The 26266-nt window shown below is 34.0% G+C and overlaps 1 protein-coding gene across 1 annotated transcript; it reads right to left on the bottom strand.

Moving 5' to 3' along the window:
• Window positions 1-1490: 1490 nt before the first annotated feature.
• Window positions 1491-24360, bottom strand: LOC112754495 (uncharacterized). Its single transcript, XM_025802151.3, has 11 exons — window positions 23913-24360; window positions 23712-23806; window positions 23574-23631; window positions 19578-19769; window positions 19378-19454; window positions 5354-5436; window positions 5193-5244; window positions 3084-3152; window positions 2221-2307; window positions 1954-2018; window positions 1491-1854 (listed from the first exon to the last, which is right to left on the bottom strand). The coding sequence occupies exons 1-11, from the start codon at window positions 24064-24066 to the stop codon at window positions 1740-1742; spliced, it is 1047 nt and encodes a 348-aa protein (XP_025657936.1). The 5' UTR covers window positions 24067-24360; the 3' UTR covers window positions 1491-1739.
• Between the last annotated feature and the right edge of the window lie 1906 nt (window positions 24361-26266).

Consider the following 26266-nt stretch of genomic DNA (forward strand, 5'->3'; position numbering starts at 1 on the left):
TCACATATTTCTTTATTTATTTATTTAATTTTTTAGGTTAAATATCAAAACAATGCACTACATCCTTTTGTTTTCTTTTTCCATTTAACAATATACAATCCTTCCATCTTATGAGAACATCATAACAAAACAACAGTTACAGAAGCTTAGCCACATTCCTTGAAAATAAAAAAATCGGTTAACCCAAACAAGTCCAAAAAATTTTTTAGCCCATTTCCTTTTTAATGCTATCTTTGGCTAATTTTTATCTACAAGAAAACTTTTTTCTGCACATTTTCATAAAAAATTGTGACCCAAGCCCAAAATCCACTCATGGCCACATACACAGAAAAAAAATAAAACTTACCCAATAACCCCAACTAGGGGTGCACATCGGCCGGGTGAAGCCGGGTTTGATGTGACCCAGACCCGACCCGAAATATACACCGGGTCTATTTATTAGACCCAAATCCGACCCTAAATCCGATGAAACCAATACACTTTCGGGCCACAATTATACCGGGTAAAAACCGGGTGAAAACCGGGCCGTTAACATTACATTACGTTGATATTTTCTTGTAAGCTAGCATGTAAAAATATCCAAATTTTCAAGACTCCAACCATTATTTAACATGGTAAAATTCACTTAGAAAAATATAACAAGAACCAACCCTTCTTTAAAATTAATCATAACCACAATCAATACTAAAGCAAAATCACAATCAATACTAATATTGTCTAATAATACCAAATATTTAAATCAATACAAATAACACAATATTATGCATTAGTATAAAGTCTTATGCATTCTAAATATAAAACCTTAACTTATAGTCTTATAATGACTAATAACACAAAATATTAAGGTTTACAATACTTAAATTCCACATAAGAATAGTCATGATCCATCACTAATAACACAAAATATTAATTGTGTATGATGATCGGGCCACCGGACCGACTTCGGGTGACCCGAGCTATGGCCCGGACCCGACCCAAAATAATGACCGGGTCTATTTTTGAGACCCTTACCCGACACTAAACCCGATGAAATCACACCAAATTAGCCCCTAAAATGTTCGGGACCGGACCGTGTCTGTGCACCCCTAACCCCAACAGCCCAAAAATAATTAGCATCTAATTACACTAATTAACTTTTCTTCAATGTGCAGTACAACTGTAAAACCGCTGCTTCTCTCTGACCTAGTATCTCATCAGCTGAATTTGTAATTATGGCCAACCAAAACGTGCTCATCTAAGAAGCTTGCCACATAATATCCACAGGTGTGGATTTTTTTTTCCATCCACACCATAATATCCGTTCTGATATAGAGATATTAACAAAAAACACAATTTATTTTTTATTTTTTCTTTTATTATTCTTGTTAATTTTATAATTATATTTTTTATTATTATATTTTTTTTTAAATTTTTTGAATAAAAAATAAAAATAAATTAAATTTTTATAATTTATTCTAGTTTAATATCAAATAGAATATAAAAACAAAAAATTTTGTGTTTTTATTATTTTTTTTATCTTATTCTCAATGTCTTATTTTATTATATTGTCATAAGCAAAAGCAGTTGAACTTTAATACACCAAATTGGGCTTATTGGTGTATTACACAACTTCATCCGTCGTGTAAAAGTTAATTAGCTTATTTTATTAAAACTAAACCAAACCTATAAGTAAAGTACAATTTTGAGCTTCTAACCAAATAACGACTACTACTGTAACAAGTTTACAAAGCTAGATCTCTTCACGAAGCAATAGAATTATTTACAGATGATGTGCTTTGATCACAGAGCATTTGGTATTCGGTGTTCAGATTCCCATCCTCAATAACCGGTGATGCTGGAACAGGATCCTTCTCTCTGATTAAAAATAAAAACAGTAACAATAATCAGCAACACTGTATTATTATGATTGACAAAGAGAAAAAAAGTTGGAAGAAGATTGATTTCACTGCATACGTTAGAGAGTAAATGATGAGACCCATAACTGTAATCGCAAAAGAAACAAAGTACAGCCAATCCACCTGCAATTAAACGTCAACATTGTGTCACATTGTATTTTTGTGTTTGAGAAACAAACAAACCGTAGCATCAAAAATATAAAACCAGCTGATTTAGCATGTCACTTGCAACCGACAAATGGATTGGTGGCCTAATTGGCTCATACTTTTTAGTACTACTCATCGAATCAGAGAACGTGGAAGTCATACTTCAAGAAATTAGTACCTCTTGGTGGTATAAGAAAACTCTGAAAACCACTGCCCACATATCAGAAGTTAGAACAGAAAGATTGAACATTGTTGCCCCACTCAACTGCACGGAGAAAAATTCCACTCAAAAAGATGTTCATCTGAATATATAATATAAGGATAAAGTAATATTGTGTTCCCAAGTTAAGTTTTAATTTATTCTCTAATATTTCAAATATTTCATTTTAATTCAAAAGAATTTTAAATAATATCAATATTGTTCCATCACTAAATTTAAGATAAACAATTAACATGATTAAATTTTTTTAAAGTAAAAAAAGGGTAAAAGCATAAAATAAAAAATTAATTATTCTTAAATTAAAATAGTAAAATTTACATTGATAAGAATTACAAATTTAATAATAATTAATGTTTTTACTTTATCATTTTGCAGATTATTTCACTTTAAAAGATTTAAATTCTATAGAAAAATGGGTAGATTGAAAAAATTGAGAACCCATAATGCTTCTAAAATGCTGGGTGAATGTCAATGGAGGTGATGGAAATGAAAAAGAGATTGGAGGGGATGATTTTTATTTCCCTATTTCCATTTTTCTTTCATTGTTACCTATTTTGCTTAACTGTAATGTTAAGTGTGACTTTCAGGTCCATCTCACTCTTTTCAATAATTGTTCATCTCAAATTATGGTGGGACAATGTTAGAAGCAAAACTATCTATTCTATAATACAATGAAGCAAAACTTAAATGCTAGTCCAAAATCAATAAGATGATAGACAGTTTTGCAATAAGTATTGAATAATCCCTCAAAATGCAAATATGTCTTGTTCATTTGGAGAAAGGAGTAGTATGGTAAGATTAGCCCATTCAACGAAACAAACCTTTAAAACAAAAGGAGCAAGTGTGTAAAAGATGAGGCCACATGCAGCAAAGCCGGCAAAAGCAAGTACCTAATATAAGATAGAATACAAATTAAACGTTTACTATAAAGTTTAGACACACAGATATACGGTATTGCTGAAAAAGAAGAAACTAGAGCAAGGTTATTTGTGATGGAATGACACTTTAAATAAAAGTACCGAGTTTTATTATTATAAAATTAAAATTGTTGGTATTTGTCCTATTTCACTCTTTCGATTGATGGAACACAATATAACTAAGTGCTCCATGAATACAATTTCTTGATTCAACACATTATAGATAGAGACACACACGAAGAAATCAAGTTCTTCCATAATTTATCCAGTGAATTTTTATAATATATTTTCAAGTTGGACTTACTAGCTCACACAAGAATAAACTAACATTTTTACTAGAACTCACTACAACATTTTAGGTTTTATGCCATAGTTTTCTTAGTTTTTTAATCAAATTTAAAAGCTATGACTTAAAACTCTCTATGATCACTGTTTTTTATCATAACCTAAAAAACTTTTTGTTCATAAATTTTAAAAGATTCGTAATTTAAAAAAATTTATAGTCACAATTTTAAACTATAACTTAAAAGAATTTATAGTCAAGGTTTTAAAGCATTATTTAAAATAGTCTGTGTTCATGGTTTTAAAACCTAACCTAAAAATTCTATAGTCACATACAATTTAAATGAATGACCTAAAAGAGTATATGATCACAACTTTATAAAAACGTGATTTAAAAACATCTATAGTTGTGGTTTTATAGTCGCAATTTTTTATCATGACCAAAAAGTATTTATGGCCATAGTTTTATAAAACTGTTACCTAAAAGGTGTCTTTATTCAAGGTTCAAAACATGCCTAAAAGACTCTATACTTATGGTTTTATAAAATTGTAACCTAAAAGGATCTATTGTCACAGTTTAAAACTATGACTTAAAAAAATTAACTATTATAATCTGTAACCAAAATTCTAAGAACCAGATCCGTTATTGAACTGGTTGAGCAATTAGTTTAAAAATTTAATAGTCTAACTGATTTAAATAAAATTAAACTATTAAATGTAATAATTTATTAAAGAAACCTTATTTATTTAAATTTTTATCAACTACCTATAAAAATTAAAAAAATACTAATAAAAAATAGAAAAAATTTAAAGAGAAACAAAAGTGAGCTAATGATAATATGGAAAAATAAAAAATATCTAAAAAATGATAGTAGTTGGTTAATAAATATAAAAGTTTAACAATATATATATAACGTGTTAAATTAACAAAATAAACATAAATTATAAATAAATATATAAATCTTAATTTTTATTTTCATATTTAATACAACAACAAAATCAAACAAATTAATTTATTAATTAAAAGCAATTACAAATTAAAAGACTAATAGCATGTTTTGAAAGGTAAAAATGATTTATTATCATTATTATTATTAGTATTATTATTAAAAGAGCCATTTTGAAACTATTAGGTGTTTTTATTATGAGGTAGACCAACACAGTAGAAAGAACATTGAGAGGCTGAGAGCAACTAAGTAACTCTAAAAAATAATAAGTAAATACACAACATCTTAGCAGAATCTTAATTGAAAAGCTCAATTGAGCACCTCACTAGAAGGTGTTTCTGAGACAGACGATCATTAAAAAAAGTTGAAAAAAGCAAAAGTGTAGATATAATAAATAATGCTGGTGGAAGATGCATTGTTTAAGCATTTAGAAAGAGTAATTGATAGAAAAAGTGATAACTGTGACAAAAAAAACTGTAACCTTATATTAAAAAAAATTATGATTATAGGGTTATAGTCACATTAGAATAAGTCACAAGTAGAAAACTGTGACCTAAAACAAAAAACAATGATTATAGAATTATAATTATATCAGAATAGATCACGGTCTGAAAATCGTGACCTAAGATAAAAAAAGGATGACAAAAAATTTATGATTATGGTTTTTATTAATTATGATCATGGTCTTAAAATATAACCATACACTAAAAATGTTGTAGTACTCTAAAAGAGGAAAAATACTTAATGTAAAATAATAGTTAAAAATTAGAAGATTATAACTTACTATATCTGGAGACCATTTTACTGATTCCAGCATCTTCAATTCTATAACAAATCTGTATGATTAGAAATAACAGAAATGTTGAGGATTTTAAATTTAGAAACACAAGTTACCTTGCATTATATTTCTTCTAAAATTTTAAACTAGAATATAAAAAAGGATACACTTCAAGAATACTGATTAAGAATCCAAAAAGACCAAGCATGAAAACTACTTCAACACGATCTTTATGTTTAACACAGAATTCCTGCGACACATAGAAAGGCAACCGAGTCCTATCAAGTTAGAAAATTAAAATATATTATTTGAAATAAAGTTTGAGTTGAATTCAATTTTTGTGATATTAGACTCCAAATAACAATTTAAGCAAGCAATTGTCATCTTGTTATTTATTTATATATATGGTTAGAGTTGATAAATGTTAGATATTATTTGGTTATACATATTCTGATATCTATATAAGGTTTGCAATGAGTTATATGACTAATAAAATTGAATTAGTCTAATTTAATTTCAAAAATTAACTCAAAAAATAAGGATGCTTCATAATTAGAGAATAAAAATAGACCAAAGTTTATAAGATAGTTAATTAGTCCGAATTTGGCCTATAATTTGTTATAGAATTGTTTTCAAAAACTAAGAATGATCTATTATTGAGATTAGCCTAATTTAAAGTCTGTCAAAAGATTGGTCTAATAATTTTTTTATAAAAATAAAAAATATTATTTAAAAAAATGAATTTTTAACAAAAATTACTTATATATAATATAACAAATTTAATGTTTATAAGAATATTTGAATTTTTAAAATATTTAAAATATACAAAAGTATTTGTGATAAAATATAAAAAATTAAAATTTTTAATAATTTTTTAAATATAAAAAGTTATTTATATATTTATTTATATTTTAGCAGTAGGCCTAAGATTTGATAGACCTATAAAAATAATTTGTGAGTAACTTGATATATTAATATATTTAGGCTATTATAAGATAGGTTTGTACTTTGTAGGCTCCGGGAAGGCCACTTAATCAGTTAATCTATTTCCAATCCTACTCACAATTTAAAGGTGGTATCTCTAAAATATATGAGAATTGTATCGTCTCTCTAAAAAATGATCATCTGGAATATAGTGGGTAGCTTAACAATATTATTGAATTGAGTAAGCTCTGATACCATCTAATAATTAAATGAAGTTCTATCATGTTAAAATCTATTTTGATATTTTCTGCCTCACTATAACTATCGTGGCTGACTTTTAATTACAACACGTGTCCACATAAAGTACCAGCTTTCGCAGGATTTAGTACACAATCTCTAAAGGAATCATATATATATATATGCAGTCTTTTACCAGAATTTTAATAAATATGATTGACACTAATTATAAATACTGTTACGGATCCGGCCCACGGATCTTACACCCAGAACGGTTCTCGAATTCGGTTATCAGGGTCCGACCCCCTTCATCCTTTCAGAAGGCTCGGAACTAGCCCATTAGAGCTCCTAACCAACTTTCGAATTCAAACGTCTCTCTTATTTTAGCCAAATAAGATAAGATAAGATAAGATAATTCAAAATCTCCCTTATCTTAGCCAAATAAGATAAGATAAGATATTCACCATCACCTATAAATAGAAGACCCAGGTCCCTCCAGGTATTCATTCATTCCTCATACCTTTTACCTCTTAGATCCATTCTGACTTGAGTGTCGGAGTGTCTTTGCAGGTACCACCCCCCATTGCTCTAGGCAAGTGATCCGGCATCTGCCTCAACCCGCAAGTTCTCGATCCATCTCTCAACCCGTACCAGAGACATCTTGTACATTGGCGCTGTCTGTGGGGACTTTGCAACATTGTGGCGGCATGGCGGATAACCCAGAAGAGCAATCATCAAACTCAGATTTCTTGCGTGTAACTGAGAGCAAAAAGGAATAATGTTTCCTTAACTTGCATCACCTTTGCATGTTTATGCATCCTTTCGCCCTACTCCAACGGTGAAATCCCAAAGGAATAATGTTTCCTTAACTTGCATCACCTTTGCAGGTTTATGCACCCTTTCGCCCTACTCCAACGGCGAAATCCCAAAGGAATAATGTTTCCTTAACTTGCATCACCTTTGCATGTTTACGCACCCTTTCGCCCTACTCCAACGGCAAAATCCCAAAGGAATAATGTTTCCTTAACTTACATCACCTTTGCAGCGATAACACACCTTCGCCCTATTCCAACGGCGAAATCCCAAAGGAACAATGTTACTTGCAATTACCTTCTTAGTGATAACACTCTTTATGCACCCTCGCCCTACTCCAACGGTGAAATTCCAAATCCTCTGAGCCCAAAGTCTCACCTCCCTTTAGTGGGACACCTCCACCTCTTGGACCCTCTCATTCACCACTCCCTCATCCGTCTCTCCAAGCGCCATGGCCCCATCTTCTCCCTCTACATCGGCTCCATGCCCACCGAGGTTGCTTCTTCTTTTGAACTCTTCAAACTCTTCCTCCAAACCCACGAGGTCACCTCTTTCAACACTAGGTTCCAAACCTCTGTCATCCGCCGCCTCACCTATGACAACTCTGTCGCCATGACATCATGAACGACCTCCTTAAATGCTACCACCGTGGCCAAGCTCAGACCTCTCAGGAGCCAATAGATCAAGAAAGTTCTCAAGGTTCTTGCACAGATACGGGGGACAGCCAAATCGTGGCGGCATGACGGAGAACCTCGAGGAGCAATCCTCCACCCGACACCCCAACTCAAACCCACAAAGCCCAACTCCCGAACTCCAAGATAATGCTCCTCCCACCCATGGGAGGATAATAAACGCGGCACATCGCCAACCAACCCCAACCCAGCAACAACCAAGAGAGGACAATCGTCCTTCCACTGAAGCCCGGCCACCCGATGACCTGGGAGAGAAGGCGGTCCAGATAATCCAAGAGTTGTGCCTCAGGGTGCAAAACCCCAAAGGCCGAGTCACACCCAAAGAACGGTACCACCCGGAGCATACAAGCCAAGCGACCTCCAGGACCTAATCTCATCGCGATACCAGGAACACCTGGCCCCCTGAGCAACAACACTGCAAACAGCACGATTGCAGCGTTTCCCTAGACCCGAAACACCGATGCGGAGAAGACGAACGACGGCACCATCGGGAGGCCAAACGAGCAGAAAACATGCACGTGATAATGGAAGCCATCCCATTCACAGAAAAATCCTTGAGAGCCAAAGTCCTGAAGGACTTCAACAAGCCCACTGACATGAAATAGGACGGGACCAACGATCCCTGGGAACACCTAACGGCCTTCGAGGCTAGGATGAACCTGGAAGGAGCCGCCAACATGATCCGGTGTAAGGCCTTCTCGATAACCTTAGCTGGCCCTGCGATCAAATGGTTCAACGCCCTCCCCAACGGATCCATAACTGGCTTCCACGATATCTCACGGAAGTTCATGGCCCAATTCACCACCAGAATCACCAAAGTTAAACACCCCATCAGCTTATTAGGGGTCACACAGAAACAAGACGAATCCACACAAAAATACCTGGACCGCTTCAACAATGAATGCCTAACGATTGATGGACTCACGGATTCCGTCGCAAGCCTCTGTTTAACCAACGGACTCATGAACGAAGACTTCCGCAAATACCTCATCACCAAGCCAGTATAGACCATGCACGAGATCCAAAACGTTGCCAGAGACTACATAAACGACGAGGAGGTCAGCCAGGTCGTCGCCGCCAATAAACGGCAACATGGAAACACCCCACACGGCAACCCGACTCCCCGCCATAATCCGATGCCCAAAGAAAATCAAAGAGACCAAGTATTAAGAACAGGGAGATGGGGTTGCTTTCCACATTATTGAAGTGGAACGAAGTGGATCCCCCTTCGAGGGAAGAGAAGTTGAGAAATGAAAGAATATGCAAAATGTATCAGCATAACCGGAATCCCTTTGTAGATCATCCTGAGTATGCTAATCTTATATGGAAATGGAAGCCAGTTGTTTCAAGACCTATTCCATTCAGTGATAATGATAATAATGCTATCTCATCAAAGACGAGTTACCTAGTGTCTCCATCAACAAACTTATGCCTCACGCATCATAGTGCTTCCTCCTTTTCATTCTCATTTTTTGTTTCGTAAAAATAAAATGTGTGTATAGATATTTATTTCCTAAAGGAATGTATATTATTCGCTTTTTTTGGAGGAAAACTTTGTCTTTCTCATGTGATTTTGTTACGGCCTAGCCCAAACCCTCCACGGGTCGACCCGACCCGAGCGCCACCCGACCTGGACGGTCACGGGTGATGCGCCCCGCAACCAACCCGGACACGTGTCCCGGACAACTCATTCACGGCTGTGAAAAAACGTCCCAGAGAAAGTGGGCCTGTCCTTGTAGGGCCCACTCCTGACACAGTATATAAGGGGAAGGATTCGCCCTTCTCTCGAGGTACGTCACATATCACATCACCCCTTTTCGCCTATACTTTTACTGACAAAAGCGTCGGAGTGTCTTTGCAGGTGACACCCCCCTTCCTACACGAAGTACCCGGGACCTCGCACACACCAGCCCGGCAATCCACGACCTGACGAACCCCTACCACTCCCCGGAAGTCCAAACCCGAATCGTCCGGTAACCGACCTACTGAACAAATACTAATTATAGTATTAAGGATAAAATTTTATAGATGAAAAATTAAAAACATTTTTCATTTTAAAATATTGTTATGTTTCTGGATTATTATTAAATTAAATATATCTATTATTAATAACTATATTTAAAATTTGATTAATTTTAAAATTCTGATTAATTGTGAAACGTCAATTGCGTACCCTGGTTGAAGTCGGTCTGTTGTTGGAGAAGGCAACCAAAGGTGGTTGCAATGGTGAGCGCGTTGTTGTAGGTAGTAATAGCATTAAAAGAATCCCTCTTTTGAGTGTATTTTGTAATTGTGTTTTTTTTTTTTTTTATGATTATTTATTGTAACTTTTGTCTGTTAGATTCTCCTCGGTAATATTAGGAAAAAAAATTAAAATTTATCTTATTTAATATTAATTAATTATTATACTAATTAATAAATTTTAATTAATTTTGAATAAATTTTTTTTGTTACCAAATATTTTTGGTCTTTTATATACTTATGTTAAAAAGGAGGTGATAACAAATATTACAATAAAGTTGAGAGAATTTGTCAATATGAAATTGCAGCAAATAGATCTTGTGAATTTAATGTTTAAGTTATTTATTTTTCACGTTTACTTTACTTTATGGGAAGCTCTATAGTACTTAAGATATTGGTGTTTAATTTTTATTGGTATTGGATAAATTTATTTTATAATTGTTTTATTTGCGAGGAGCTGTATGAGGTGAAAATCTCATGTACGATTCTGAAATAGTGATGAGATTTTTAAACAACTATCAACTATAACCCCAAAAGAACCAGATTTTGTAAGCAACATAGAGAAAAAATGAAAAAAATATCCTATTGGGGTAATCATATTTGCTTCGGAAGATATGCTCTTTAGGTACTTGAATCCGCTTGGATCATATCTAGACAAATAGAAGCAGGTCGGTGGGCAATGTCACAAAATTTCCGCCGAGGTAAACAAATATGGGTACGGATATTTTCAGACAAACCAGTTAAAGTAAGACCAACCGAAACGCGTATGTGTTTGGGAAAGAGATCTCCCGAATATTGGGTAGCTGTCGTTAAACCCGGTAGAATACTTTATGAAATGCACAGAGTCGCAGAAGTGAGAAAGATAATGATGAATCTCATTTTTTATTTTTGTATAAAATAGTTAAAAAATTAACCATAAAAGACAACTTATTTTATAATCTTTATATATTAGTCACAGGTGTCACGATAAATTTTAGAATGTTAAATTTAATAGTATTTGTATAGTTTTTTGGAATGTTTGAGAATGCTTTAAATGGTTTTGAAACGTTCTAGAATGTTCTAGAAGGTCCCAAAATAACCTAGAAAATTCTAAAAGACTCTGGAATATCACGGTAAATTTTTTAAAGTTAAATTTAATAGTATTTGTATAGTTTTCTAAAATGTTTGAGAATGATCTAGATGATTTTGGAATGTTTTAGAATACCCTAGAAAGTCTCGAAATACCCTAGAAGATTCCAGAAGACTCTGGAAGGTCATAGAATATTCTAGAAGAGTGTGGGTGTATATATAGTATGAAGAGTAGTATGAAATAATATAGAATAATTTAGAGAAATGTGGTAGGATAGATATTTGTAGTAAAGGTTCTAGATGATCAATATGGACCGTTGATTAGATTTGGGTTAAGTATGATTTTTGTCCCTAAGGTATAGGCCAAAATATTTTTTGTTCCTAACCTTTTTTTGCATACAAAATCGTCCCTAAAGTTTAATTCAGTTTTAAAATTGTCCTTTTTACTTAAATTTTAAATTTTATTACCAAATTACCCCTAACCCAAAAAATTATAAAATAAAAAAGGAGAAAAAAAGAGAAACAGAATGGATGAGGGGGAGAAGGGAATCACGCGAGAGGGGGGAAGGAAGAAGAGGGGAAAGAAAGGAAGAGGAAAAAGGGGAGGGGGCGGGGACAACGTCGGTGAGGCTTGGAGTCGCCGTCTCCGTTGAAAATTAGAATCAGAGGGAGAGAGAGCTCATGAGGGAGAGAGGAGACGCGAGCCTTGCCACCACGCATTGCCGCCGCCATCGAAGAGCTCGCGAAGAGAGAGAAAAAATGCATGGCCAGGGAGAGAAAGAGGGGTGCCTCATTGCCGTCGTGCTTTGCCATTGCCGCCGCTGCTGCCACGGCCGCTGGTGCTACTGACCTTGCCGCCGCTTCGCGTTCTTGCCGCTGGTTCTCCCTAGGGTTCCGATTTTATTTTTAATTTATTTTGCTTCTGATTCTGATTTGTTCTGCTTCTGCTTCTGATTGTTCTTCTGCTTTTGTTTCTTCTGCTTCTGATTCTGGTTCTGATTTTATTATTTTTGTGCTTCTGATTCTGATTCTGATTCTGTTTCTTTGATTTCATTGTTGTTGGGCTTCTGATTTGTTCTGCTTATGATTGTTCTTTTGCTTCTGTTTCTTATGCTTCTAATTTTGATTCTGTTTAAGCTTCTATTTCTGATTCTATTTTTTATGTTTATTACATTGATTTTGCTTCTGATTTTATTATTGTTGCTATTGGTGTTGTGATGAAGAAGAAGGAAAAAGAAGAAGAGATGCTGCTGTGATGGAAAAGAACAAAAAGAATAATAGAAACTGGGTATTTTTGTGAAGAAGGAGAAGGGTATTTTGGTCCGAATGACGGTTTTAAAACTAAGTTAAACTTTAGGGAAGATTTTGTGTGCAAAAAAAGGTTGGGGACAAAAAATTTTTTTGACCTATACCTTAGGGACCAAAATCGTACTTAACCCATTATATTTAATCCTAACCATCAATTGAGGAGGTGAATGGCTATAAATAGGGGGTGAGAGTTAGAGTTTGGGTTGGTGAGTCATTTGTAATAAACACTTGAGTAATAAAATATTCTTTCCACCAAAACTTCTTTTCTCTTGTGTTATTATCTTTCTTGCTAAATACTGAGGGTTAGGCTGACTTGGTCTTAGCTCAAGAGGTTCAGTAAGTCCAAGTGTCGGCACAGTAGCATTGGAGTATGTCCAAGGTCGTGATAATTTGGCATCAGAGCAAGATTCGAGAGGGAGCACAAGTGGTTTGTGTGTATGACTTCTAGTGTAACCATGGAGCATGTTAAGTCTCAAGGGGGAAGTGATATTATTCCTTCTCAATGGAAAAGCAAAAAGGTTCGCTCTTCAAGTGAGTCTAGAGGTAAGAACTCTAACTTCTTAGAAGAGAGAATTTCGATGTTGGAGAATGTTCTATCATCTATGGATGAGCGCTTCCAAAGGATAGAATACGACAAGGAGACCCTCGAGACTCACGTATTGGAAGAACTAGATGCTTTCAAAGAAAGCAAGCTCCAAATTGAAGAGAAGCTTGAGAATTCCTTGAAGCTATTTGAGGAAGTTCGAGTTTGGTTTGAGGAGGCAAAATCTTGACCAACCATTATAAAGAAGAGGACAAAGATTGATCTCCCAAAGCCAAAGGAGTTCAAGGGCGTGAGGGACGCTCGAGAGGTAGAGAACTTCCTATGGCAAATGGAGAGGTACTTCGAAAGCCAAGGGGTGGTCGAAGAAGCAATAAAGGTACGCACTGTAGCTCTCTACCTTTCTGATAATGCTACTTTGTAGTGGAGGAGAAAATGTATAGATATAGAGAAGGGTACTTTCAACATAGCCACATGGAAAGATTTCAAAAGGGAGTTGAAATGACAATTCTTCCCTGAGAATGTGATCTATGAAGCAAGGAAGAAGTTGAGGGAGTTGTAGCACAAGAGTATGATTAGCAACTATGTAAAGGAGTTCACTACTCTCACGCTTCAAATCCCCAACTTAGCATCAGAGGATACGTTGTTCTTCTTCATTAATGGACTCTAACCTTGGGCAAAGCAAGAATTACAAAGAAGAAACGTTAAGGATGTCGATGAGGCCATCGTGGTTGCCGAATCACTCACTAAGTATTATCGGGGAGACTCTAAACCCAAGTCTAGTTCTACTAAAGGCGGGGGAGACAAGGATAAGAGTTTCTCAACCAAGAAGGAAGAGAAGTACTCTTCAAAAAAAGATTACAAAGAAAAGAATAAAGCTTTCATTCCCAAAGGAGGATGCTTTGTGTGCAAGGGACCACATCAAATGAAGGACTGTTGATGACAGGGCATCTTAGCTAGTTTCACAAGCCATTTTTAGTTTGTTTTAGGGTAGTTTCATGCATTTATTAGGTAATAAGTAAGTATTTGGATGAGAATTTTATGCATGCCTTGATTCAATCAAACATTGTTATTTTGATGCATTTTCATAAGATTTATGCTATATCTACTTGTTAATTATGAATGATGCAAATTCTTGTGAATCTAGCAAAGTTTTGATATATATGTTGATTGATGATAGGTGAAGAAAGGCAAGCAAGCAAGCAACAAAAGGCCAAGGAAAGGAGCAGAGGAAGCAATGTTGTTAGCCAAAGTTGGCACACCAACGTTGCCTCAAACGTTGGAGGAAAGGGCTGCAACGTTCTACAATTGTTGGTGCCAACGTTGGAGGGAACGTTGGCTCACTAACGTTACCTCCAACGTCTTCGATGAGACTAAAAGTTGGAATTGTGAAAACTGTCTTGTGTGCGTACGCACAAGAAGAAAAATGCAAGGTGTGCGCACGCACAAGGCAGCGTGCGTACGCACAAGTGGGCAACGTTGGAAGCAACATTGGCAATCAAATGTTGGGTCCAACGTCTGCGATAGAATTGCAAATTTGAGCTGCCAAAAATGCCTTGTGTGCGTACGCATGACCTAGTGTGCATACGCACAAGTAGAAAAATTGAAAATGTGCGCACGCACAAGGCAGCGTGCGTACGCACAAGTAGGCAACATTGGATATAACGTTGGTAAACCAACGTTGAGGCAAACATTAGTGGCCATTCTTAACTCTCTTTCAAGTAATGTTTGGCTCAATGTTTTCCTGCTAACGTTGATCACCAACATTGATGCCAGAAATAATACAATTGAGCACCATGCAGAATGCAAAACGTTAGTTTTCCAAACGTCCCTCCTCAACATCATTGAGAGCCACTTTAGCTTGCTTCAATCAAGGCCAAGACCCACATCCAAATAGAATGAAGGCTCAATTAAAGATGGGAAGAAGAGTATAAATAGAAGAGTCTTTGAAGATTGAAGGAAGCTCTCGAGAGGCTCTGAGCGGGGGCTCTGGGAGTTCAGAAAGGCTAGAAGCCAGGGACCCAAATTAGGAACTCTGGAATCATTTTATTTTTGTACTCTCTTTACTTTTCTTGCTCTTTCTTTCTTTTTGATTTGAATTGAGCTATGAACAACTAAACCCCTCTTCATTGGGTTAAGGGAGCTCTGTTGTAATTCAATAGATCAATAATAGTTTTCATTCTTCTTCCTCTGTCTTTTCTCTTGATTTTGCTATAAAGCTTTTAATCTTCATTCAATTGAACAATTATCTTGACAGAGAAGTTGTTCATATTTGGATTTCCTCTGAACCTTGAGAGAGAAATGAGGAAATCATGCTAGAAATGCTTTCTCACATCGGATTAGGTTGGGGGTTGGATGGACATAGTGACATGTAATCTTACCAATACTTTGATCTATGAAAGTGTGTGGTATAATCAGTGACAAAACTTCATCTCTTCCCATGAGCAATTAAATCAAGACATTGGGCAATTGTTCAAGCTTAGAGAGATTGGTGAGCCAAGACATTGGGATCCAATCACCTAAGATTGCCAAGAAAGATCAATGAATGCATTGAATAAGGAAGAGATGAAAATGATTTGATCCAGAGAATGCAATATCTCCTAAGCCCAATGAATTTCCCATTCTGATCTTTTCCTTTCTTTAATTTTCTGCTATTTACATTTATGCTGAATCATTCCCAATCCCTTTTAAGTTGCTACAATTTAATTTCCTGCAATCTACTTTCTGCAATTTAATTTCTGCCTTTTACATTCTGTTATTTACATTTCTTGCCATTTAAGTTTCTCGCCATTTAATTTTCTGCAAATTTCAATTCAAATTTGGTTCAGTTCAACTAGAACACTCCTCTAATTAAGGTTGATCAACCAATCAATCCCTGTGGGATTCGACTTCACTCTATTGTGAGTTTTTACTTGACGACAATTCGGTATACTTGCCGAGAGAAATTTGTTGAGAGACAGATTTTTGTGCATTAACTGTCCCAAGCTAGGGACTTTGGCATCTATTGCCGAAGAACGAGAGGCACAATCACAAGTCACTAAATGTGTTGGAAGTCTGTCCAATCATGAATGCTGTGAAGGGAAAAGAGGCAAGTCCTGTAGAAAAGAAAGGCTTGATTCATGTCAAATCCTTTATCAATAGAAAATTCATTATGGCTATGATCGACACTGGCGCTACACACAACTTCATCACGCCTGATGAAGCAAAGAGGCTTGGGTTAAAGATCACTGAAAATAATGGTTGATTTAAACTCATGAATACTAAGGGTAAACCTCTTAAGAGAGTAGAAAAAGGGGTTGAGATGATTTTTGGTTCTTGAAAAGGTTTTGTGGATTTCTCAGTAGCACCCATGGATGAGTTCAAGATAGTCATCGGGCTCGACATACAAAGGAAGGCAAATATAATACCGATGTCATACTACGACATAGTATGCGTCATGGAGAGAGGGTCTCCATGTATAGTCCCTACAGTCTCTAAAGTTGGAGGACCACCGATGCTCTCTGCTATGCAACTCAAGAAAGGGTTCAAGAAGGGGGAGATGGTGTATTTGACTCTACTATAAGAGGAGACAACGTTTGAAGGAGAAGATGTTCCCCCTAAAATCAAGGAAGTCTTTGAAAAAATAAGGATGTGATACCTCCCGAGTTGCCAAAGCAACTACCATCTAGGAGGAAGGTGGATCATAAGATTGAATTGGAGTTAGAAGCGAAGCCGCCTGTCTCAGCACCATACAGGATAGCAGCCATTTCTGTGGTCAAAGGAGACATTATATGCATCATCAAGGAAGAACATGATGATCAATTAGCCAAGAAGTTGGTAGAGTTGGCTAGAGAAGGTAAGAACAAAAGATTTTTACTAGAAGACGACATTTTATACACCAAAGGGAGAAGACTATATGTCCTTAAGTAGAAAAATCTAAGAAGAAAGTTGGTGAGAGAATGCCACGACACCAAGTGGGCTGGTCACCAACGTCAGTGAAGGACCTTGACGCTCATTGAATCTTTCTATTATTGGCCTCAAATGAGAGATGAAATGAAGAGCTATGTGAAGACTTATCTTGTGTGCCAATAAGATAAGATTGAAAATAAGGCACTAAGTGAGTTGTTGGAACCTTTGCCTCCATTAGAGCGACTGTGGGAAAGTATCTCTCTAGATTTCATCTCTGCCTTACCGAAGTCTGAGGAGTTTGGATCTATCCTCGTAATAGTGGATCAATTTTTGAAGTATGCTACTTTTATACCTACTCCTACTCTGCAGAGGAAGCAGCACGATTATTCTTCAAGAATGTGGTAAAGTATTGGGGATTACCTAAGAGCATCATCAGTGATCAAGATCCATGCTTCACAGGACGACTATGGACAAAGCTGTTTAAACTTTTTGGATCGAAACTTCACTTCTTGACAAGATTCTATCCTCAAACTGATGGGAAGATGGAGAGTGAATGTCTTACTCGAGTATTACTTGAAGCACTTCGTAAACGCTAATCAGAAAGACTGGACAAAACTCCTAGACATTATCTAGTTCTCATACAATTTGCCAAGGAGTGAGTCTACAGGGAATAGTCCGTTCGAGATTGTGACAAGACAATTGCTGCTTATACCACACTCTCTTTCTTTCTCTTACTCAGGAAAGAGCCCTGGAACTTATCATATGATTAAGTCTTGGGAAGAACAAGAAGATGTCACTCGTTCTTACCTCAACAAAGCTACAACGAAGATAAAGAAATGAACAGATAAAAAGAAGAGGCATGCAAGCTATCAAGTGAGAGTCAAGGTAATGATTAAACTTCTTCCACAATAATTTAAAGCCTTTCGCAAGTTTCATAAGAGATTGATTCACAAATATAAAAGGGCCATTTGAGATAATTGGGCATGTTTGGGAGGTTGCTTACAAAGTACAACTCCCTCCCTCTATGAAGATCCATCCTGTCTTCTATGTGAGTATGCTTAAATCATATCATGGAGACCGAGAGAAACTGAGTAGAGGTGACTCGAATTGTGCTCCTCCCATGATGATTAGATCCTTTGATAAGGAAATCGAAGAGATCTTAGCTAATCGTATTATGAGACGTAGAGGAGGAGTACTACCAAATATCCAATACAAACTTGATTAAGTGGAAAGGAGTCTCGATAATCAAAGATAGTTGGGAAGCTAGTGAAGATCTATGACACTTCCAAGAACACCTAGAGCGCTATCATAAATAGAACGCGACGAGGACGTCTGTGCAACAGGTGGGGAAGAATGTCATAGTAAATTTTAGAAGGTTAAATTTAACAGTGTTTGTATAATTTTCTAGAGTGTTTGAGAATGCTCTAGATGGTTTCAGAATGTTCTAGAATGTCCTAGAAGGTCCTGGAATACCCTAGAAGATTCTAGAAGACTCTAGAAGGTCCTAGAGTATTCTAAAAGAGTGTGGGTGTATATAGAAGTATGAAGAGTAGTATGAAATAATCTAAAAGTATTTAGAGAAATATAATAGAATATATATTTGTAGTGAAAGTTTTAGATGATCAATTTGAACCGTTGATTAGATTTAATCCTAACCATCCATTTAGAAGGTGGATGGCTATAAATAGGGTGAAAGTTATAATTTGGATAGGTAAGTCATTTATAACAAATATTTGAGTAATAAAATAGTGTTCTTTCCACCAAAACTTCCTTTCTCTTGTGTTCTTAACTTTCTTGTTAAATATTAAGAATTAGGCTAATATATAGTCTTAACTCAAGAAGTTGAATAAGTTCAAGTGCCAATACGATTACATTTGAGTGTGTCCAAAACCGTGACACATATGTCTTATTGTGTTAAGATTTAAGGAAATTTTTTTTACTCAAAATCTATTCTCTTTCTGGTTCGCATTTTTTCAACTCACAATATTTTTTTCTATTTAAAAAATATATCATTTTATATTATACATATTTGTTTTAAAAAATAATATCAAAATTTTAATAAAAATTTAAGGCTGAAAATAATATAATTTATCTCTTAAAAAATGTAATTGTAGTAGTTGATGTATTGAGCAACATGTGCCACCTGAAGTTGGTGGTTTTCGTAGACACGTGTTGTAAATGAAGGTGATCCATCTTAGTTCAGTACGTGAAGAAGAAAATAAGCTTTAGTATCGTAGAATTTTTTTTTAAAATTAAGTGCGCACCTAACTCAATTTTAAAAATGATTCTAAAATAATTAGTATCTCATATTTATAAATTTTTTAGATATCGGATATTATTGTGAGATATAAAACTTGTAATTAACCTTTCTCTAAGTAAAATCCACTTTTGCTTTCTTCAGTCATTTATTCTAGATGCTATCTTCTTCTCTTCGTCTATAATCATAAAGTTTAAGATAAATAGTCTTTGATTCACATACCTCACCAACATTACTAATTGCATAGAAAAGTGTTCCGCCAATCACAAGTACATCACCTAAGAGAGGCTTTGAACCGCCTTTAGAAAAAATAAAAAATAAAAAATTTAGACTTGGATTATTATTTTCTATAAGAATATCTTATCATTATTACAAAACATTCAGAAGACTTAGTTCCAATAGAATTAATCAAGAAATATTACCTCCACCACCAACTTCACTATCAGAAAACATGACTAAACAGAGGCCAAGTACACATATAGCTGCACCACTTAATTGCCATAAAGAATATCGTGTGCCAAGGAAAATCCATGTGAATACAATGGCCCAAGGTATTGTCCAACAATCGAGTAGGGTCACACTAGTAATTGATGAATACTGATATGCTTTGTTAACTGCATACAAGGTCATAGAAGCAAAAAAAATAACAGGAAAAATTGCTTCAATTCTGAATTCTAAATTAACTATTAACTGCATACAAGGCCAAAAAAGTAAAATGGTGGCGCTGTGGAAATTGCTTCAATATCTAAAATTCACACAGAATAAAAGTTTGGGACTTGGGAGCCATAATTTGCTTTTTTTTTTTAAATGTATCTACTTTTTATTTTGTATTCCTTAATTATTATTAAAATAAACAAATAATTTTAGATATAAATAAATATGTAATTATAGATATTATATATATATAATTATTAGATATTAATTAAGTTAAATAAGATAATTTTATATTATTATTTTTCTAGCATTATTTTTCAAAAATTAATATAAAATATATTTAATGTATGTTTAAGGAGAATTTACAATCATTCATTTTTTACTTAACTTTTAATATTATTCTAAAAAATTATGAATAAAAAAGGAGCATTGTAAAAACGGAATAAATTACATGAATATCTTAAATACAATTTGGTTATATTTATGTGTTTTTTTTTTATGTAAATTATTACAGGACATGATTTAATCATTGTAGGTAATACGATTTACAATTTTAAGTTTTTAACATTAATCGATGTACCTACAACAAATTAGTTAGTAGTGTCACGTAAATCACCGCAACATCCCATGATTTATTAGGGATATAACTCACCATCTCACTTGGTTTCAGCCTAAAGTAATTAGTTAAACTGAGTATAAATCGTATTAGCCTAGCACGACTTAGCTTCCTAGAGGAGTATAAAATAATCAGTATAATAAAAAAGAATTTTATAAAAAATTTATAATAAAAACTAGTTGTACTCTTGCAAGATGGAACGATTTACACTAAAAATCATTATAACAATTTTTACGACTACTGTAAGTTTAAAAATTTAATCATTATTTTATATTCCTCTGTGCGAAGCTAAATCCGTAACAAGTTGGCACAATTTATACCTGTCCAACTATAAATCACTATAGAATTACAATATTTAGATGGGAAAATTACTCCACGTATATCTTGGTAAATTGTAACGCTGTAGTTATTCTGAATAATACACTACTAACTAAATCGTTGCAACATGCAGTAATTTACATTAAAATTGTAAATCGTGTTATCCTCCGATAATTTTAGAGGTGCACATGGATCGGATCGGATCAGAATCAATATCCGCAGTTTTTAAGGTTGGATCTGATCCGATTCGATCGCACATCTACGGATCGAATCGAATCGGATATCGGATATATCTGCAAAATACAAAAAATATTTTTAAAAGTTTATTTTTATTAAAAAAATATCAATAAAATTTATTTTTCTATTCTTTTAAATATGTTTAATCTTAAAATAATATTAAATATATTTTTTTAAATAAAAAAATTAAAATAATACAACATATATGATAATTATTAGTTGAAATAAAATATAAAAAGAATATTTACTTATTTATTTCTTTATTTTTGCGGATACGCGAATATGCGGATACCAACACAAAATCTACACTCCGATCCGATTAGTGTGCGGATTCGATCCGATTCGAAAGCCTTGCGGATCGGATCTATATTCATAATTTTTGGATCGGATTCGAATAAACACTGCGGATATGCAGATCAGATCCGATCCATGAACACTCCTAGATAATTAATATAAAAGAAATCAGGAAAAAATTATAACTAAATTATATCTAGCATATTCATATATAATATCCAACTCTATTTACGAAATTTACCCGTGAAAACTCGTGCAAACCTTAAATGTGTTGCAAGAGCACACAAGAATTTCCAAGAAAAAAGTATTCTTATATATGGCAATCGTATTAATATATTTTAGTATATAAAACTGATCATTTTTTCCATCCATAAAACGAGAAACAAAGAAATTCAAAATATATGCATAGACCATACTTTTTAACCCAATTACCCAACCTATATACCGATTTTGGGAGAAATTATTACATGTTGACAAAGTATTCAGGTGAGTTGTATTTTATCGATTCATAAAATGACAATTAAAAAAATGTGAAACCTTATAGTAATAAATATTAAAAAGAAAGTCTTTTTACAATGAATACTAATATTACTATAAAGGGATAAGTACTTTTTTCGTCCCTAATGTTTGAGGTCAAAATCAAAATCGTTCCTGACTTTTTTTTGTTATTAAAATCATCCTCAACGTTACAAAACGTTATAAAATCGTTCTTTTCTACTTCAATTTTATTTTTTTTACCAAATTACCCTTATTAAATAATAAAAATAATTAAAAAATTATAAAAAATTATAAACTAAAATAAAAAAGAAAAAAAAGAAAGAAAACAAAGGGGAAGGGAAAGGGGGAATCACGCAGAGGGTGGGGGCAGGGAAAAAGAAGGGGGGAGGTGCACCCGCCGCCGCCTCTGCGTCCAACCCGCAGCCACTGGCCGTCGCAAGCTTGCATGGAGGCACCGCCACTGTCGTCCAGCTCCCGACCCTCCGCTGTTCGCTGTTCGAGTTCTCCCTGCCTCTTCCCGAAGTCGCCACTAGCCTCTGCAAGCCCTCGCTGCTTTGTCCTCCGTCTCGATTCCAAGGGAAGACCGCCACCAGGAGTGGTGGTGGATTAGTCACCCACTTCTCCCTTTCGCGTCGCAAAATCACCGACGGCGGCTTTGCTCCTCACATCGTCATCAGTGGCGGTTGTTCGCGGGTTCGGCGCCTCCCAAGGAAGAAACCGAACCCTGTCCCGTCGCCGCCGCTGGAGTGAGGTCCCGTTGCCGCCGCTGGAGTGAGGTCCCGTCGCCATCTAGCCCTATTGTTGCTTCTACTTTTCTGCTTTCGCTTTCTGCCTTCTGCTTCTACTTCTGCTTCTATTTTTGCTTTTGTTGTTGCTTTACCATTGTTGATTCACCCTTCACAATTGTTGTTGTTAATTTATTATTGGTATTACTGCTTCTGATTATAGTAATTGCATGATGATGATTTGGCTATGGTGGCAGTGGTGATGGTGGTGAGAAAAGGGAGAGTAAGGAGGTGCGAAGGGGAAGAAGTGATGGAAGGAGATTGGGAAAGAATGAGAAGAGGAAAGGGAAGAGGAGTGGGGGTCACGATGAGGGGGTGAGGGAGTGGGGTGAGGGGTGGGGGGTTACGGGAATGGGAGGGGGTGGATGTTTTAATTTTTTAATTATTTTTATTATTTAATAAGGGTAATTTGATAAAAAAATAAAATTAAAGTAGAAAATGACGATTTTATAATGTTTTGTAACGTTGAGGATGATTTTAATAACGAAAAAAGGTCGGAGACGATTTTGATTTTGACCTCAAACTTTAGAAACGAAAAAAAGTACTTATCCCTACCATAAATGAATAACATCAATGTTATATGACTAATATATTTTATTATTTTTTGTTAATATTTCACTAACATTAAATTTTAAACAATAAATTTTAATAATTTAAAAATAAAAATATTAACTTAAAATATTGGTTAATATTAATAAAAAATATTCACCCGATAACAATAATTCTCAAGGAATAAAATATATCCTCCAGCATACAATAATTTCTCCATTTTGGGTGATCTGGCAATAAATAAATGCTTGCTTGACCAAAACACAAAGGGGAACCCATAAAAATATTCTACAATTGCTTTCTCACCAGCTCAAATGATTTTAGCTAATATCTGAATCTCACCTGCCAAAGTTTTCTTATTCTAGTTCTAGTTCTAGTGTATCTTCTAAATTTAACAGAAAAAGATTAGCGTCAGCATTTCTAAAAATAGATAAGAACAATAGAGAGAAAGAGAGGCAGAGACTTACCCAAATAATTGCCCTGAACATCAACAATACCTAACAGTAAATACCAATACCAAAAACCCTGCACAGATCAACATAAGCAACTCATAAAACCTAAATTAAATTCAAATTCAAATTCACTTGATATATATAGATACAAACCAGAGGTTTTTGATTCCTAAAGAGCAAGATGGTTCCATAAACCAAAGCCAAAGATGCGTAGACAAAGAGACTCTGAGTGAGAGGCGCATAAACGCCTGTATAATATGTCCAACATGTATGTTAAACTGCAGAAATTTTCTTTAACAAAAACAAACAAATAAATAGAATAAGAAGAAAGAGTTGGGGAAATAATAACGATACCGAATTTTTGGGAGATGAGAGAGGAAGTGAGGCTTAGGAGAGCAAGAGTTAGAGAAACAAGTTGACTCAAAATAAGAATGCCAACCACTCTCAATTTTGTGTGGTGATGATGCCTTCTAAACCATGTAGTGATGCCAGAGCTAGACCAATCCATTAATATTAGCTTACTGCTAGTAGTTGAAATGAAACTTTATTTAACGCTCTTCAATCATGGTACCTTATTCTTGTCCTATATATATTAAGAATTAAAGTCATATGCATAACCAACCATGCTGTGCTTTTGTTGCTGTTTTTCTTCTCATTATTTAAGAAAGGTAGCGGAAAATTAAAGGCGTGTGAAGTGGTGTTAAGTTGGAGTTTATGCGTGCTCAGCTACCATTCTTGAGTTCGTTAGAATATCGGAACGGAAAAGGGGGTTGTGTAATAATAATGTAAACACACAGTAACACAGACCCACACTCTCTTTCCGTCTCTTTTGTTGATTAAAAGATGAAAACAGTTTGTTTCTAAGATAATATACTGAAAATAAGACATAAAAAATAGAGACACAAAATTTTATGTTATTGTATTATATCTATACCAATATATAAAGTCAATACCAGAGTTTGGTGTCCAATTTTTATAGACACTATTTGCCCTCAAATAATTCATTTTACAAATCAAATTTATGAACAAAATAGTAATAATACATTTTTGTTTATAATTAAAAAAAAAGTCATTAACCCATTAAATAACTGCTGCAATCGTGAGGAAATTAAATAACTGCTCCACTTACAAATATTCCTCACTGTTGTCGATCCTTTTTTCTGCATCTTGCTATCTTTTAATTCTGACGTGCATTTACTAAGAAAGGGACCTGCAAATCATCGTGAGAGGATTTGACAAGGAAGTTGATACAATTTCTATGCCAATTCCAATGCCAAATTCGATCCTTTTTTCTGCATCTTGCTATCTTTTGATTCTGACATGCATTTACTACCAATATATAAAGTCAATACCAGAGTTTGGTGTCCAATTTTTATAGACACTATTTGCCCTCAAATAATTCATTTTACAAATCAAATTTATGAACAAAATAGTAATAATACATTTTTGTTTATAATTAAAAAAAAAGTCATTAACCCATTAAATAACTGCTGCAATCGTGAGGAAATTAAATAACTGCTCCACTTACAAATATTCCTCACTGTTGTCGATCCTTTTTTCTGCATCTTGCTATCTTTTAATTCTGACGTGCATTTACTAAGAAAGGGACCTGCAAATCATCGTGAGAGGATTTGACAAGGAAGTTGATACAATTTCTATGCCAATTCCAATGCCAAATTCGATCCTTTTTTCTGCATCTTGCTATCTTTTGATTCTGACATGCATTTACTAAGAAAGGGACACCTGCAAATCATCGTGAGAGGATTTGACAAGGAAGTTGATACAATTTCTATGCCAATTCCAATGCCAAATACAGGTACCTTTTGAAAAATAATAATAGACGTTATGATAATACAAGTGATTGGTATTTTATATTTACGGTTTATTTTATTTTTGAGTACTAATTTTTAATTTTTAAAAAAAAATTTAAAGGACAAGTACTCTTTATCTTATTCCATTTTTACATCTAAAATTTATATTTTTTTTTTTGTATAATTATAGATCGAGTACTACTACTAAAATATATTCTATAATACTAAAATTTATCTATAAATATATTCTATATTTATTAAAATTTATCAATATTTTTTTTGTATTGTTTGATACGTATTATCAAAGTCTATGTTTATTAATTGATACATATTATTAAAGTCTATGTTTATAATTTTCTAAACTATCTAAACTATTAACTATGTAGAATATTGAATTTGACATTTATTTATAAAAAGTACTAAAATTGACATTTACTAATTTTTTAAATTATTGTAAAAAGATTAATTAATTTAATATTATTCATCTGGCATACGATTGGCATATAAAAGATGTAAAAAAATTTATATTTACTAATGGTAAAATGAAAAATCTCTATGTATATTTTGTTAATTTTTTTCTTTATTTTTAATATGCTCTATATTAAAAAATATTATTTTTTATTAATTATTAGATTGACATATAACACAATAAATATAATAAATATAGTAAGATACGAACTTTGTTAATTAATTTTTTAAATAATCTGACAACTTAAGATAAGAACTTTGTTAATTGATTTTGTTAATCTCTTTCTTATTTTTAATCTATTTTACATTGGATAATATTATTTTTTATTAATTATTAGATTGACATATAACATTTAAATATGTTAAGATAAAAACTGTGTTATATATTTTTCGTTATTTCAACTTTCATGTTTATTTTGTTCTCTTTAT

This window comes from Arachis hypogaea, chromosome 16, assembly GCF_003086295.3.
Source record: "Arachis hypogaea cultivar Tifrunner chromosome 16, arahy.Tifrunner.gnm2.J5K5, whole genome shotgun sequence".
In the NCBI taxonomy this organism is placed as follows: Eukaryota; Viridiplantae; Streptophyta; class Magnoliopsida; order Fabales; family Fabaceae; genus Arachis; species Arachis hypogaea.

Bases quoted from the DNA above. Each gene is read 5' to 3' on its own strand.
- LOC112754495 (XM_025802151.3), bottom strand. From the start codon at position 24,066: ATGGATTGGTCTAGCTCTGGCATCACTACATGGTTTAGAAGGCATCAT. The intron at 23,632-23,711 runs GTTTGTATCTAT...TGATCTGTGCAG, and splicing joins TTAGGAATCAAAAACCTCTG to GGTTTTTGGTATTGGTATTT. The intron at 3,153-5,192 runs GTAAGTTATAAT...ATCTTATATTAG, and splicing joins TAAAATGGTCTCCAGATATA to GTACTTGCTTTTGCCGGCTT.